The 16,990-nt window shown below is 42.5% G+C and overlaps 1 protein-coding gene across 13 annotated transcripts in view; it reads left to right on the top strand.

Moving 5' to 3' along the window:
* LRP8 (LDL receptor related protein 8) overlaps positions 1-16,651 on the top strand; it is a 78,288-nt gene extending 61,637 nt beyond the window's left edge. For 9 of the 13 annotated variants that reach the window (XM_074380846.1, XM_039473526.2, XM_074380847.1 and 6 more), the window contains 6 exons: positions 343-495; positions 1,658-1,882; positions 4,247-4,315; positions 8,273-8,445; positions 9,516-9,692; positions 11,976-13,493. In XM_074380846.1, the coding sequence (XP_074236947.1) occupies positions 343-495; positions 1,658-1,882; positions 4,247-4,315; positions 8,273-8,445; positions 9,516-9,692; positions 11,976-12,014 (836 nt within the window). In that variant the 3' untranslated portion in view covers positions 12,015-13,493. Of the gene's footprint in view, positions 1-342; positions 496-1,657; positions 1,883-4,246; positions 4,316-8,272; positions 8,446-9,515; positions 9,693-11,975 lie in introns of all 13 variants that reach the window. The other 4 variants (XM_039473524.2, XM_074380852.1, XM_039473522.2 and 1 more) reach the window with 3 other exon arrangements.
* Positions 16,652-16,990: the final 339 nt, after the last annotated feature.

Here is a 16,990-nt window from a genome sequence, read left to right as displayed (position 1 = left end):
GGTGTCTTTATCTGTCGGTCTGGGGTGTAATACCCCCACCTCTCAGAATTGTTACAAGGATTAAATGAGAATATGGGGCTAAAACACCAGGTACAGTGCTGGAAAGTACCCAGTAAAAGTAGCAGGGGGGCTGGGCACAGTGGCTTACGCCTGCAGTTCCAGCACTTGTACTCCAACAGCTTTGGGGGGAAAAAAGAAAGAAAAAGAAAAAAAAAAAATACATTGAAAAGGTAGTAGGGCAAGCTTTTTGAGCAAGCCAGGTGGGAAAGGCCTCATCCTCAGGAGGCAGGAAGACTTGGCATGTCCTGTCTGTGCCCCAGCTGTCTCCCTCTCTGCCATTAGCTGCAGATGCCTGTGAGCTGAGTGCCCAGCCTAATGGAGGCTGTGAGTACCTGTGCCTTCCTGCTCCTCAGATCTCCAGCCACTCTCCCAAGTACACGTGTGCCTGTCCTGACACAATGTGGCTAGGTCCAGACATGAAGAGGTGCTACCGAGGTAAGTAGACCTTCCAGGAGGGCTGGCCCCTTGCAGCGTCAGAACCCCACCCTGCTGAAATCTTCCTTTGGCTCTGGCACGTAGTATGCTGCTGGTTTTCTTCCATCTTCCATGGCTACTTGGTGCCTTTTCAGGGTTTCTCTTTACCTTCCTCGAATGTTCATCCTCCCAGGATCCTTCCATAGCTTTTTCTCACTGCCAAGGAAAAAATGCACGTATACAAAAAATATTTTAAATTCAGTTTCAGGGGGCTTCTGGAACCCTTTAAAAACCTCATAGTAAGAACCCCTGGCCGGGCGCGGTGGCTCAAGCCTGTAATCCCAGCACTTTGGGAGGCCGAGGCGGGTGGATCACGAGGTCGAGAGATCGAGACCATCCTGGTCAACATGGTGAAACCCCGTCTCTACTAAAAATACAAAAAATTAGCTGGGCATGGTGGCGTGTGCCTGTAATCCCAGCTACTCAGGAGGCTGAAGCAGGAGAATTGCTTGAACCCAGGAGGCGGAGGTTGCGGTGAGCCGAGATCGCGCCATTGCACTCCAGCCTGGGTAACAAGAGCGAAACTCCGTCTCAAAAAAAAAAAAAAAAAGAACCCTTAATCTCCATGGCTTCAGATACATGCAGATAACTATGTTTGCCTGTTTCTCACCTAGAACTTAGCAAACACTACACAGGAGCCCTTCTGCAATATGCTTGGGACTAATAGTAAGTTTATACTTCAACTGCATACATATATTCATGTCCCAATCTTGATGTATAGCCAAGGTCTTTTATTTGAGCCTAAGTCTACTGCATTATTAATAATTTACAGGTTTAATTGTTTAAAGTGGAATAAGAATTTAAATCTATTGGTATGACAATATGAGTATAAAATTCTTCTAGATTTATCTGAATTCCCCTTCCTGCGGTCTTTTTATTGGTGGTTTTACTCACAACTAATTCTACAGCAATGTTTTAATGACTCATCTTTATGGCCTGAAAGTGAAGTGCTTAGCATTCAGCTAAATAAAAGATCGTAGCCCACCAGGGAGATCAGGAAAGGCTTCACAGAAGCGGCATGGGAGCTACGCCATGATGATAAGTTCCTAAGTATAACTCAGAGGCAATAACTTAGGCAACAAAATTATCTGTCCAAGTGACCTCCATGGTATTTCTCCTCCAGCACCTCAATCTACCTCAACTACGACGTTAGCCTCTACCACGACGAGGACAGTACCTGCCACCGCAAGAGCCCCTGGGACCACCGTTCACAGCCCCACCTACCAGAACCACAGCACAGAGACACCAAGCCTGGCAGCTGCAGTCCCAAGCTCAGTTAGTGTCCCCAGGGCTCCCAGCATCAGCCCGTCTACACTAAGCCCTGCAACCAGCAACCACTCCCAGCACTGTAAGGAAATGAGTTCTGCATTCTTTCATGACATGGGAGGGCTCCTAGGGAAGCCAGGATGAGGGGTGTGTGATATGAGGAACCTACCAGAGCTGAATACTGCATATCTTTGAGGAGGTTACTGCATATCTGAGAGACAGGTAGAGTGCTAGCTTGTGATTTAGGACTCCTAGGTGCCCCTACCTTACGGAAGGTCTGGCAGGAAGCTGAGACACTCTGAGCCTCAGTTGCTTCTCTTGCAAAGTAGAAATAACCACACTTCCACAACCTGCTTCACAAAATTGCCATGAGAGACAAAGGTGTAACCAGTGTAACTGGAGGTACTCACGCACACAGCCCTTGCTGACTCTGTGGGTGGGTGTGTGTCTATGTTTCACAGAGTTTTGATGTGTATATGAGGAGGGGTCCCTTGTGTTTGGAAAGCTCTGATCTCAGTTCCCAGCAGGTCCCCAGAGAGTAATATCCACAACCATGGTCTCCTTGTATCTTTTTCCAACCCTGAGATGAAAATAATTAAGTTCATCACTTATTAAATCATTGGGAGCAATAATTGTCACTGCTAGAAATGTTCTATCTCATTAATCAGCAAATACCTTTTTAATTGAGTTACCTGCCAGGGGGAGTTCATTTAAAAGATAAACTATCTTTTTAATTGTTTCCCCTACATGGATGGCCCAGAAACCGAGCTGCTTGGCAGCACCTTTCTCATTGGTCCCATTTTGCCAGCAGAAGCTGGGTTTTTGGAGTAAAGCACTTACTCCAGAGTTTGCAGAGGCAGGCAGAACATGTGTGAATTCCACTTCCTCTCATCTGAGCGCAGAGCCCTCACCAGCTTCTTCTCACTGGCTTCCTCCTGCTCTAGGCTTTAATGTCACTGTCCAGTGTTCATTGTGGCCCAGAGCGGGAGGACAGCAGCATTTCCACAGTTAGCTCTGGCAGCAAGCAGTGCAGCTCTTTTCTCTCCTTAATTGTTAGACTGTCTTGGAGTAACGTGGATCCAGTCACATTGCGAGAGGATGGGCCTTGGGCCGTTGCAGGGGGAAGTCATCTCCTCATCTGCAGCGAGTGTAGATGATGGCTCCTTTTCACACTGCAGGGAGCTGTCAGGAGGACCTAAGGGAAAAACACTTTTTGAACTACAAAGTGCTTCATAAATGTTACAGTGAAGATGATTGTAAGAGTGAGAAGACGGGCCGGGCGCGGTGGCTCAAGCCTGTAATCCCAGCACTTTGGGAGGCCGAGGCGGGTGGATCACGAGGTCGAGAGATCGAGACCATCCTGGTCAACATGGTGAAACCCCGTCTCTACTAAAAATACAAAAAATTAGCTGGGCATGGTGGCGCGTGCCTGTAATCCCAGCTTCAGGAGGCTGAGGCAGGAGAATTGCCTGAACCCAGGAGGCGGAGGTTGCGGTGAGCCGAGATCGCGCCATTGCACTCCAGCCTGGGTAACAAGAGCGGAACTCCGTCTCAAAAAAAAAAAAAAGAGTGAGAAGATGGCACAGCATAGTTTTTCAAAAAGACAGTATATTTCACTTTTCAGTTTAAAATGTGCTTTTACATGTATTTTTAAAATTTAGACCTTACAACAACCCCTATCCCACTCTCTACCCTCTTTGAACCAGGCAAAGTTGTGCCAAGCATTTTATATTCATTTTAAATGACTTATTTCATTTAATCCTTACCGTATCCCTAGGATGTAGGTAATATCACCATTTTAAAGATATAAAAGTATAATATCATGTGATGTATTTATGATATATAAAAATTTGCCCAAGGTCACATGGGTAGTGAATAGTAGAGCTGAGACTTGAACCCAGAAGTCTGACAGAGAAGCCTGTGCTCTGGATTCCTCTACACTATACTATGTCCCATTTTAATCACTTATGAAAAAGTAATAATAATAATGCAGATGGACAGACAGCTCACCAAAAACAATACTGGCAAAGAAACAGATACTGATGGGAAAAGGCAAATGGCCTAGTCCATCAGCAACACAAAGACCTAGGTACTCACCTTGCCATGCCTAGCCCCAGCTTCCGACCACCATGGTGCTGTGGAAAGGGTATGGAACTTGGGGCATGAGTCCTGGGTTCAGGTCCCAGCTCTGCCACTTTTCTGTGAGTCCCCACACCCCTCAGTTAAGACTCAGTTTCCTCGCCTGCAAAATGGAAATAACTTCTGTCCTGCTTGCCTCACAGGAATTGTGATAGGATCTGGAGAGACTGAATTATTAGGTGTTAGCCAGGATCATCATTTCAGAATGAAGATGAGATGCAGTTAGGTAGTTCTCACCAGTTGAGGCCAGTATGGACTTGGACACACAGTGACAGAGCATCATTCTGCAAATGTTTGTGTTTTGCAGATGGAAACGAAGACAATAAGATGGGCTCAACAGTCACTGCCACTGTTATCGGGATCATTGTGCCTATAGGTGAGTGTGGCCCCCAATCACTGAGGAGAAAAGAGAGACCCTGCTCAGGCCTAGGGCAAAGCACTAGCAGGGTAGAGAACTTGCCCTGCCCTATTGACTTGTTCTGCCCTTGCAGCCTTCCTGCCCACCTCCCAGTCCTGATTTAATTTGTTTTTTCAAATTAAATCAGGCTCTTTAGGACCTGGCCCCAAGTGACCTTCCAAGTACACCCCCTATCTCCCACCTCGATTCATACTCTACACTCCAGCAACGTGAAGTGGCAACCGTATGTTCCCTATTCTCCCCGGCTCCTAGCAATGTCTGGCACATGGTAGGAAATCAAGGATTTGTTGAATTAATGAATAGAGCTGCTTACCATTCCTTTAATAGGTCATACTGTCTTGTTTTCTTTCTGTTTGGTTTTCAACAAGTATTTATTAAGCAGCTACTATGTACCAAACTCTGTGATAAGGGGAGGAAAGGCAGTTAAAGATAAATAAGATGTGGTTCTGTCCTACAAAAGTGTATAGTCTTGTTGGAAAGACACACATAACACAGATAAGTTTGTTATGAGCTGGTAGGTCCTAAGGTTAAGCTGTATGCACTGACTTCAGAGACAGTGCTGAGGATATACTTAACTTGGGCTGAGGGAGAGGGTAAGAGGGTAGGGGAGGTTTCCTAAGGGAAGTGATATTTGAGTTGGGTCAGCCAAGTGACGGAGGATCAAGAGCGGTCCAAGCAGTGGAGACAGTATGAGCAAAGCCAGGAGTAGGAAATGGCCTAGAAGGGTCAGGATGGGGTGGGTTTAGAACTAGAAGGAGATTAGTATGGCTACAGTATAACACTTGGTTAAGACCTCACAGAGAACCATGGGGTCTGATTCATTCTCTTCCACTCCAATGGTCACACAGTATCATGTATATCATTCTCTTAGCAGTCTCATCTCTTAGCAGTATCTTTGAATTGTGATTGTCCGTTCAGAGCTTTATCTCCCTTATTTGCCTATGAGTACTTCAAGGACAGGAACTTTGTCCTTTTATCCTGGGACTCTTCAGTATGGCAAGTTAGTCAGCAAATGTTTTAAAAACTTCTCCCCTGTGTGAGACACTGTGCCAAGTGCCAGGGATCCAGGGAAGAAAAAGATAAAGACTTTAAGAGATTTCAGTCTTTAATCAGACTAAGCAAAAAAAAATGTCATTTAATGTAGATGTTAATACATATCATAATGTATTAACAGTGTAGGCTGATGGACTAGGCCATTTGCCTTTTCCCATCAGTATCTGTTTCTTTGTCAGTATTATTTTTGGTGAGCTGTCTGTCCATCTGCATTATTATTATTACTTTTTCATAAGTAATTAAAATGGGACATAGTATAGTGTAGAGGAATCAAGAGCACAGGCTTCTGTGTCAGACTTCTGGGTTCAAGTCCCAGCTCTACTATATGATATATTATAGGGGCATGTTGGATATAGATAGAGGCAGAGGAATAGTGTAATAGTGGCGTGATATTCCTGTGACGGGATAGTAGAAGGAAAGGTAATTCCGGAGTAAAAGTGGAGCTTCTGGAGAAGATGGCATTGGAATTGACCTTGAAAGGCTTCACCAGAAAAGATGATGGTGAGATGATTATTTCAGGATTATTTTGAGTGGAGAAAGAAAAATCTACCCATTTCTTGCCATCCTGTGTCCTGTAGAAAGAGGCAGATGTATGCTGTTTTGCTGACATAGCTTACTCTGAAATAATATTTTTAATTTCTGCTAATCTGAGGGGTGAAAGATGAGTATTGTTTCCCTGACATTTCCCTGTGAAGTAGAGTATCTTTTCATAAGCTTATCAGCCACTTGACTTATATTTTATCTGTGATGAATCTCCTACTCACAGTCTTTTCTTATTTTTCTATGGCTTTTTCTTATTTATAGAAATATTTATACATGACGAATATGAAACCTTTAAAATATATGTCACAAATATTTTCTTCCAGTCTGACATTTGGTTTTCAAGTTTGTTTATGGCATCTTTTGCCATCCATGATATAAAACTTTTAAGTATCAGATCTGTCAGTCTTTTGTTTTATGATTTCTGGGTTTTGTGTCTTGCTTAAGAAGATCTGCCTCACTCTAAATTATCAAAATATTTCTTGATATTTTCTTTTTGTACTTCAAATTTTTTTTTAGTATTTAGATATTAATCTATTTTGAATTTAAATTTGAGAGTATGGTATGAGATAGAAGATTTCTTTTCTCTATATACCTGTCTAGTTTCCCCAATACCATTATTAAATAATCCATACTTCTCTCCTGACTTACACTGTCATCTTTATTATAAACTACATCCCAGACATACCTTGATTTGCATCTGAGCAGTTTGTTTTCCTCACTGATTTGCATCTCCTTACTTACTATTAGCACAACTTCATGATATGTTACACTCACAACATCTTCTCAGCTATTTTTATTCATTTTCTCTTCTAGGTGAACTTCAGAATAATCTTATAAATTCTATAAAAATTTTGGTAAAATTTTTATCAAGATTGCTTTAGATAAGTAAGTTTCTGTGAGGAGAATATACATTTTTGATACAGTAAAGCATCCCATCCAGAAATGTGGCATATCTATTTATTTCATTCTTCTTTTATGTCCTTCAGTAGAATTTTAGAGATCACATAGGACTTGCATGTTTCTTCGTAGGTTTTCCTAGTTATTTGATAGTTTTTTTGATGGGCTATTATGAATGTATTTTTATTCCACTACATTTTCTTTCTCTTTTTTTTTTAAGAGACAAGATCTTGCTCTCTTGCCCAGGCTGGAGTATAGTGGTGCAACCACAGTTCACCGCATCCTCAGACTCTTGGGCTGAAGGGATTCTCCTGCCTCAGCATCCTAAGTAGCTGGGACTATAGGTGGGCTCACCTGCCCAGCTCATTTTTGTATTATTTTTAGAGATGGGGTTTTGCCATGTTGGCCAGGCTGGTCTAAAACTCCTGGCCTCAAGTAATCTGCCTGCCTTGGCCTCCCAAAGTGCTGGGATTATAGGTGTGAGCCACTGCTCCTGGCCTCCTTTCCCATATTTATGCTCTTAAATTTTTTCTGGCCTTACTGCATCGCTAGATCTCTAGGACAATAAATATTAGCAGTGATAACTGCCATGTTCCTGTCTTTAATGCATATCGGTTACTGTAATCTTACTAAGACAGAAACCCCTTCTATAGCATCCTAAATAGGTGATCATTCAGCCTCCACTGGGATGCTCAGGGTGACTGCTAACCACCTTACAAAGCTACTTGCTCCATTTTTACCCAGCTGTGTTGGAGAGAGCTTCTTCCTTTAATCATTAACATATTCATTTATTCTAAATCAGAGTTTGTGTTGCTCTCTGTGTCTCCTATTAGAGATGTTCCTCTTCAGGTGGAGCCCCACCTCTGGAAATAAACACTCTATCTGGCTCCATCCCACTCTCCACCCCCACAGTTTGGGAGAGAATGGTTTTCTTAGAGAAATCTAGGGAAGCAGCAGCATTAGGGTAAAGGTGTGGTAAAGAAATTCACTCATTCATTCAGCACATGTTACCAGGCACCTATTCAGTGCTAGGAACTGGGCATAGAGAGTTTTTAAAAAAAGACACAGTCCCTGCCCCGAAAAACTATCTAGCTGGGAGTACAGATGCATTTCCCTGTGAGGTCGAGTATCTTTTCATAAGTAAGATACCGTGTGTGGTCTGGGAGCATGCATAAGAAAGCAACTGACTCTGCCCACAGTTGGGGAAGACTTCACATTTGAGCAGGATCTTGAAGGATTAATAGTTAATAAAAGAAAGAAGGGATGGGAGATGGGCTTTCAAACAGCAGAAAACGAACATGCAGAAACCGAGTCCGAGGAGCAAGGGGCAGTGAAGGTGGAGTGGTGGCAAGCCTTGCCCTGATGTCTGGGTGGTGGGCAGGAGCCTGCTGGAAAGTCCAGTGTAATGTGACTTTCCTCCAGTGGTGATAGCCCTGCTGTGCATGAGTGGCTACCTGATCTGGAGAAACTGGAAGCGGAAGAACACCAAAAGCATGAATTTTGACAACCCAGTATACAGGAAAACAACAGAAGAAGAAGATGAAGATGAGCTCCATATAGGGAGGACTGCTCAGATTGGCCACGTCTATCCTGCAGTAAGTATTTCTCACTGGGAGAATTCCTACCTTCTGACCTTCTTCCCTCCCATCCTTTCTCTCTTCCCTCCCTCCCTCTCTCCCCTTATTCCTTACACCCTTCTGTTCTTCTTCCCTCCCTCCCTTTCTTCTTTCCTTTCTTCTCTCCTTCCCTTCCTCCTTCCTTCCTCCCGCCAATATTTATCAAGAATATACCATTATCAGGCACTGTTCTAGGCCCGGGGGAACATAGAAATGATGGGGTAGGTGATTAGGGTAAAAAGGTATCAGGACTACCTTGTACCTAGAGGCTCTTCCTGGCAGTTAAAAAAGCCAAATGTCTCTCTTTCTACTCAGTAAGTTTTCAGAACCTTTGGCCCGGAAGGGTAACTGTGGACGTTTAATTCAAATGTTCATTTCAATACTGTATGCCAGTTATGTGCCGAGCACCACATTAGATATCAAGTGTTCAAAAGTCAATAAGGAATGTCCTTGCTCCCAAGAAGCTGGTAGGGAGTTAGAGATACTACCATACAGTGGTGTGATTGTGTGCTGAGTGCCGCGGTGGGAGCTCAGGAGTCCCCTCTTCTAGAAAGCTTTCCTGGGCTTGCTTTACTCTCCCATCAGTCCTCTGGGCCTCTCCACCTCACACTGTAGTCCACTTGTCTTTTACTCAGTGGTCTCCTCACTAAACCATACGATCCTTGAGGGCAGAACTGTCAGATTAATCTGTTTTCCTGATGCCTAGCACAGCACAGCTGACGCCCAACAAATATTTATTGAACAGATGCTATGGAAACATCAACAAGGGAGCTATGAATTTTGTCTGGGGAATCAGGCAAGGAATGCCTCACAGAGAAGGTGACAGATGAACTATGTCCTTGAAAGATTAATAGCAGTTTTGCAGGGAGAGAAGGGGGGAAATGGCATTCCAGACAGAAGCATGTGCAAAGACGTAAAGACACAACACAGCATGGCTTTTTGGGGGAATGAGGACCACGAAGTGGCACAGCGGGTGTCACTGTTACACAGCAGAGTCAGGGGGCTGAGTGTGACCTCAGAGGTCATCCACAGTGCCATCCCCCTGTCAGGCAATCAGCAGCTTTGATCGCCCACTGTGGGCAGAGCCCTGTCTTGGGGAGACCAGAGAACTGGAAGACCCAGCCCCTGCCCTCAAGGAGCTTTTTGTCTTGCCGGGGGAACCAAGGTCACAGCTGCACCAACTCCCGAAGAACCCTCTTTCCGAGCTGCCTGTCGTCAAGTGCAAGGTAGGGCAGTGCCACTCTAAGTGTGAGGGGCTGGTGAGTGAGGGCATGAGCCAAGGCAGGTGCAGCCAATCCTAGAAGGCTTTCTGGTTTGGGAAGGCTGCAAATGTAAGCTGGGTATTGGGGCAAAGAGGAAAAATGGGTTAGTCACAGAGCAATGAAATGGCATGTGGAAGAAAGTGATCAAGTTTGGGGCAGGGCAGACAGAATTGCCGCTGAGGCAAATTGGTCATGAAGGGGAGACATGGGAAATGAGCTGGAGCAAATGAGGAGGGTTAGCAAATGGCCTTGAGGATCCTTAACCTCGGCCAGTCAAAAAAAAAATAGTTGCTTGACCAAGTTTTGAAGGTCAGAGGGGACACAGTGGAAGAAGCACTGAACTTGGAATAAGAGAACTCCCAGTTCCATCATTCCACAGCCCTGTGATCTCAGTCACTTCTCTCTGCTCACGCTTCTTTGTAAAATGAGAGTAACAACCCCCATTCTACCTGCCTCCTGAGTTTATAAAGTGCAAGTGAGACAGCACATGTGAGAGTACTTTGTGACTTACAAAGCACCCTGCACATGTAAAGTGACATTATTTCCAGAGAAAGAAATGACTCGGGGGGAGTGATTCCTGATGAGTCTGAGGACTGAGTAATAAGCTCCTGCCAGTTGCAGAGAAATCAATATTTAGTGAGCACCTACTGTGTGTGAGACACTGTTCTCAGTGTTTTACATACATTATCTCATTTAATCTTCATAATAGCCTTATCAAGCTGATATTAATAGCCCAATTTTGCAGATGAGGAAACTGAGACTCATAGAAATTGAATAACTGCCTAAGGTCATAGCCAGGAAGTGGCAGAACTAGAATTCAAACTCCAGTCTGTATATACACAAAAGCCCATGCTCTTTCCTTTATATCATGAGGTAAATAGCCTTGAAGTTCTGGAAATCAGTATTCTCAACAACCTGTTCTCTCCTCTGTCCATTTCTTGGGTAACTGTACCATTACTACTGGGGCCTATCTTTGGCCTAGAGATCTGTCTTGGAGAGAGTGGGAGGGTGGCTGGACTAGAATAAGATAGTCTCAAATAGCTACAGTGGTGGAGGATGGTCATTGTATTCTTAAAAAACTACAGATAACCCAAAGATTACTTGAAAGGCAGTAGAGTTACTTTTTATCATATGTAGAACGTCCAGAGACGGGAGACACTAGTCTGATTCTATTTTATGCTGGTTACGGTGACCTGGGATACTCTAGGCTCTATGTGTTGTTAGGTACTATATTAAACACTCTCTGTGCATTATCTCATTTGATTCCTCAACAACCCTATGAGGTAGATCCTATTATTATTCCCATTTGATAGATAATAAAACCAAGTCTCAGAGAAGTAAAGTGCCTGGCCCAAATTCACATAACTATGAGAAAAATATTGAAGCTGGGGAAAGTCTTTCCAAAGGAGGGTATCCAGGAAATGTAAAAGAGGCAAACAAGATTGCATCAGGACCAGTTAGATGTGTATCATGGAAAAGAAAACATTCAGAATGAAGGGAAGGGAATTCAAACACCATCTGTAAATGTCAAGGGTTGTCCTATGTAGAACTGTCTCTGAGTCTGAGAGATGGAATCAGGGAATGTCAGAAGATATAAACAAACAAATTTCACATTAGCATAGGAATGGAATAGATTGGCTCGGGGGTTAGTGGGCTCACCATCTCACAGTCAGCCATTTTTGGCAGACAGGAGTCTAGCATCTACCCAATGACTGGAAAGTAGGGATGAGGGAGAGAGGGGTGGAATTTAATTAACCTGCATTGCCTTCCAATCCTGTTTAATCTGTTGGGAAGGCGAAGTATATTACCTTCCTAAATGTGATTAGCATGCTAGAGACAAGTAACTCATAGCCTGAAATTTAACATTTGCCAAAGCTAACCCACTGAAATTGACCAAACCTAAAATCCTATAAGGGAGGATTGAGAAAATTTAGATCCATGCGACTCTTCTTTATAAAGATACAAAACAAAATGATGAAAAAAATCTACAGCTTTGGATTCATACAGACCGGGGGTCAAATTTTAGTTCAGCCACTTGCTATGTGATCCAGAACAAACCGTACTTAAGCTCATTGAGTTTGTTTTCTCATCTGTAAAATAAATGGGATAAATCTTGTCTCTTGGGATAGTTTGAAGATTATGTGAGCTAATACCTGTTAAAGTAACGTTAAGTCTGTACTTTGTCAATACTCAATAAATAGTAACTCTTATGCATCTGATGATGAATTCTTTGGTTTGTCTCCCCAGCGAGTGGCATTAAGCCTTGAAGATGATGGACTACCCTGAGGATGGGATCGCCCCCTTCGTGCCTCATGGAATTCAGTCCCACGCACTACACTCTGAATGGTGTATGACTGGATGAGTGGGTTTCTGTATATGGGTCTGTGTGAGTGTGTGTGTCTGTGTGTGTGTGATTTTTTTTTAAATTTATGTTGCGGAAAGGTAACCACAAAGTTATGATGAACTGCAAACATCCAAAGGATGTGAGAGTTTTTCTATGTATAATGTTTTATACACTTTTTAACTGGTTGCACTACCCATGAGGAATTCGTGGAATGGCTACTGCTGAGTGACTAACATGATGCACATAACCAAATGGGGCCAATGGCACAGTACCTTACTCATCATTTAAAAACTATCTTTACAGAAGATGTTTAGTTGGGGGGGGTTAGGTTTGGGGGGATTTGTTTTTTGTAAATAAGATGATTATGCTTTGTGGCTATCCATCAACATAAGTAAAAAAAAAAAAAAAAAAAAAAAAACTTCAACTCCCTCCCCCATTTAGATTATTTATTAACATATTTCAAAAATCAGATGAGTTCTATAATTTAGAGAAGTGAGAGTATTTATTTTTGGTATGACTGGTCCACCACACAGACTCTGTGTGTGTATATGTGTGTGTTTATATGTGTATGTGTGAGACAGAGAAAAATCTGTAGAGAAGAGGCACACCTATGGCCACTGTTCAAATACATAAAGATAAATTTACTTTAACACAGTCCACAAGGGGTATATCTTGTAGTTTTCAGAAAAGCCTTTGGAAATCTGGCTCAGAAAATAGATACCATGGTTTGTGCAAATAGGTAGTGAATAAGGCAGATCTTTTCACCTCTGGCTATTCCCGAGACCCTAGTAAGTCAGGAACAGGCTTTCAGCTCACCCATGGCTGCCCTGACTCTTACCTGGGCTTTCTTGTCTTTGGCAAAGGTCAGCCTACAGACACTGCATGGTACCAGAGCACTCAGAAACTCAAGACAGAATATGCCTCACCCTCAGCCACTCCTTGTTTTAAAGTTCAGCTCTTTGAGTAACTTCTTCAATTTCTTTCAGCACACTTGGGTTGAATTCAGTAAGTTTCCTCTGAAGCACCCTGCAGGGTGCCATCCTTACAGAGCTAAGTGGAGACATTTCCAGAACAGTATAAGTTTACCATAGAGACTGGCCCAGGCACTGAACGTCTGGGACATGCTGTGAATGAGGGTAAAGATGGTGGAATAGGTTTTATTACATCTCTTATTTCTCTTTTCCCCTTACCCTCTACCATCATTTCCTTTAGGTGGGGAAACATTTTAAAGTAATAAATAGGTTACTTACCATCATATGTTCATATAGATTAAACTAATTTTTGGCTTAAGTCAGAACAATTGGCCAAACCTGAAGTCCTATTTGAGGGGGGAATGGCATATGCAATATTATAGTATATTGGATATTTATGTTCACACAAGAATTTGGTTTACTGCTTTGTAAATAAAAGGAAAAACTCTGGGTATATGTATAAATGTTCTTCGTTATAGATACCTTCTTTGCTTTTCCTGGCCTTGGGGGAGGAAGGGAGAAGTGCTCTTTTCTATTTGTGTGGGGTCTGCCATTGGAAACATAATCCTGTAGTCCTAGAAGGATTCAGTCCCCACTGGCTTTCCCATCCAAAGAGAAAGAGTTTGAGTTTCTTAACTCTGCTCTTCTACCACTTACTCCCACTAGACAACCAGGGAAAAGGTGCAACATGGAAGTGTCTGACTTAAGTAGAAGCAAAGGACATGTATCTAACCTTATCATACCTGAAACTTGACACACTTAAGCAAATGCCTTCCTATCCCCATCCACCAGATGCCCCCAGCTCAGTGAAGGTTGGATGTCTCACCAGCTTGATAGCCTTTGAATTTCTAGTCAGACATTCTAGAGTTCTAGCATCCTGTTCCTAGGGCCTTCCTCTGCGTCCCTCTTGGTCTCCTAAACTCTAAGAAAACAACTACATTCTGGAGCTTGGGCACTGTGTTTTGCATAAGCCAGCAATCTCCTCATGACATGCATGTGTGGATAGTCCTGAAACATTCACTGAGAGGGTAAATGCGGTCGACCTAGAATGACCAATACCAAACAGAATTTTAAGAACAGGTGGCCAACTCCTATGGGGCTTAATCACATATTACTATTCTTTTAAGAACAGAAAGTAACATTATTTTTGACTGAAGAAAAATGACAGTGAAAAACATGGAAATTTACTCAAAACAAGTAACTTTTTCTGTAACCTTATTCCAAAGAAACTGCATTTTCTAAGGAATTAAATGATAACAGTGGCTAAGGCATAGTTTCTAAACTTTCAGTCAGATCCTGGCATTCACAGAAAAAAAATAATGAATGGGGTCTGGACGTACAGCCTGAGATCTCAAAACGATGATGAAATTCACAACTTTCTCAGAGACACCCATGTTTCCAGCATGTGCTACAGCTGCAGTTTGAAAGAGGCAGCTATGGGAGCAATCCTTTACGAGAAACAAATTGTAAAATACTGATGTGTTGGATGGCAGTAAATAAGATGAAACCTGAGAAGTCAGATCCACCTTCCCCCATTCATAGAGGCCTTTCAGCCTCATTTTGAGGTGTAAGTTACATATATTTTGCCTTTTGCACCCATGCATAGGTATCTACAGCCAATCACAGATCACAGAGTCACTGGACTATAGAGCTGGAAGGAAGCTCAGAGATAATGCCAAGAGGGCAGAAAATTTATCAGAAGCCAGTGCCAGTGCTTTTCCCCCATTTTCTTCTGCAGGAAGACTTTTTCAGCTGCCTGAACATTGTATCAAACCTGCTGCCTATACTATGGTCTACCTTTCCAGTGGAATTACAAAGGCACTGGCTGAGATGCTTTCCAGAAATGGAGAAAATGAAAATTGTAATTTACTCTTCATAGCACAATTATTTATAAAACAGATAGAAGCAACGTGTTAACTGGCAAAAAGAGAATGAGATCAGATTTAAGTGTATGGCAGTAAGTCCTACTGACCCCTCCAGTATATTCACTCACTAAAATCACTCACTAGGTACCAACTACACACCTGACACTGCAGATGTAAAGGTCAGTCAAACATGTTCTGACTTTACAGAGGTCACAGTAGCAGTGGAGGAAGATACATGTGGAAACACAAAAGGAATAGATTCTATTCAGAGCACTGTTAGGGCACAAAGGAGAGACAGGTCTTTCTACCTGGGAAGATGAGGAATAGGGTCATCATAGAAGTGATCTAAGTCTTAAAAATTAAGAAGGGGATTCCATGCTGCTTCAGGCAGAGACACACTGAGCCGAAACACAGAGGTATGAATCAGCATGGGGATGTTAAGGAACTGCACGTAGTTCATTATAACAGGAACAAAAGGCTCAAGAGAGACTTAGCAAGAAATGAGGCTAGATGGAAAGAGGTTCAATGTAAGCACTTTATAGTTATATTAATTTCTGATTGAATTAAGCATTTCTTGGTCATTGTTTACAAGGCACAAAATGCATCAAGGAAAATTCATTCGGATGCATTGCCAGCACTTTGCAGACCTGACGTTATTCAGCCTCAAGCTTTACGGTGGCCAAAGGGAAATGCTGACTGCTTTTCATATATTTGAGTCAAAGATTTTTTTATATGGTCAATGAAAACTAATATAAGGGCAGTGGGATTTTCACAGAAGCATGCCATGTTGTCGAGAGCCTCTTAGATTTTCTCAACTGTGAGAAAGAAACCTGAAAATTTTGAAGACATCAAGTCTGGAGAGGGGCTACCAATCACTGTCCAGTCAGACACTGATGGGAATGGGGAAATGGCACAGGAAGGCAAGCCTCTCTACCCCACCCCCCGAACTCCAGCCACACACTCATCGTGTCACAGAACATAAATGAGTTAGCATTAAAAGTTTCAGAGTAAATAATTCCTTTTCCCGAAATGCATGAAGGTAGAGTAACAGTCTTCTCACACTGTATTTTTAGGGTATAGAAGGTTAAAGAATTACTGTTTCAAATGTTCAGTTATTAAAAAAATCAGGAAGCTCTGTTTATTCGGGCTATGCACCATGTGCACAGTCAAGAATCAGCAGAAACCCTCTGCATTTACAAACACTTTGTGCTATAAAAAGTAATTTTTAAAAAGCCACTTGTATATATATACATATATATATTTAAAGCCAAGGTTTTGATACTTTTTTACAAAAACTACAAGAGAAAACAAATACCTGTCCAAACCATATACTTTTAAAATAGCAATTTTTCCCCCCCATACAAGCTGTTGTTAATTTAGGGGTAAAGTGCTGGTTTGCAAACTTCATCAGATTGTTTCTAAATGGATTTTCCTTGTTTGTCTTCCCCCACCAGCCCCTAAGTTCCCATATTTGATGTAACAATCAGGCATGTTGGAATGTTGCGTCGCACTAACTGGTTCTGCTCTTTTTGTCTTGTCATTCAAGTTCGGTTAGCTTCTGTACGCGGTGTGCCCTTTGCCGTCTGGTGTCTCTTCCAAAGGCAAGGGGGCTGAAGATGGCGTGCTGCATCTTACTAGCTGTACTGACATCATCTTGGTAAACTGAAAACCAAATGTGGACATTTGTAAAATCAGTGCACTGTTTCTAGAGAGAGATTAAATTCATTTTTAAAAAACCTTTAAGTATTGTTTCATTGTGATACTTTAATGAGGGGGAAGTGAACTATCATTGAGTCCCTAACGTACACCAGTATTCTACATAATCTCAATCTTTGTCAATAATTCAATGAGACAAATACTATCAATATTATCCACTCCCATTTTATAGATGAGAAAATGGGTGAAGTAACTGCCCAAAGTCACAGGTTATTTTTAGTGCCCCCAAAGGACAATTGTACATGTAGCATTCTCTGCCTAAATTTTCCCACTCTGCCTCTAGGTGACTAGCTCCTGTTTGTCCTTGAGTACTCCACTTAGGTAATGCCTCCTCCAGGAAGCCTTCCCTTTTCTCTAAGACTAGGT

The sequence above is a fragment of the Saimiri boliviensis genome, chromosome 11, assembly GCF_048565385.1.
Source record: "Saimiri boliviensis isolate mSaiBol1 chromosome 11, mSaiBol1.pri, whole genome shotgun sequence".
Taxonomy (NCBI): domain Eukaryota; kingdom Metazoa; phylum Chordata; class Mammalia; order Primates; family Cebidae; genus Saimiri; species Saimiri boliviensis.
Note: the sequence above shows the minus strand (reverse complement) of the source record. Positions and strands in the feature narration are given on the sequence as shown.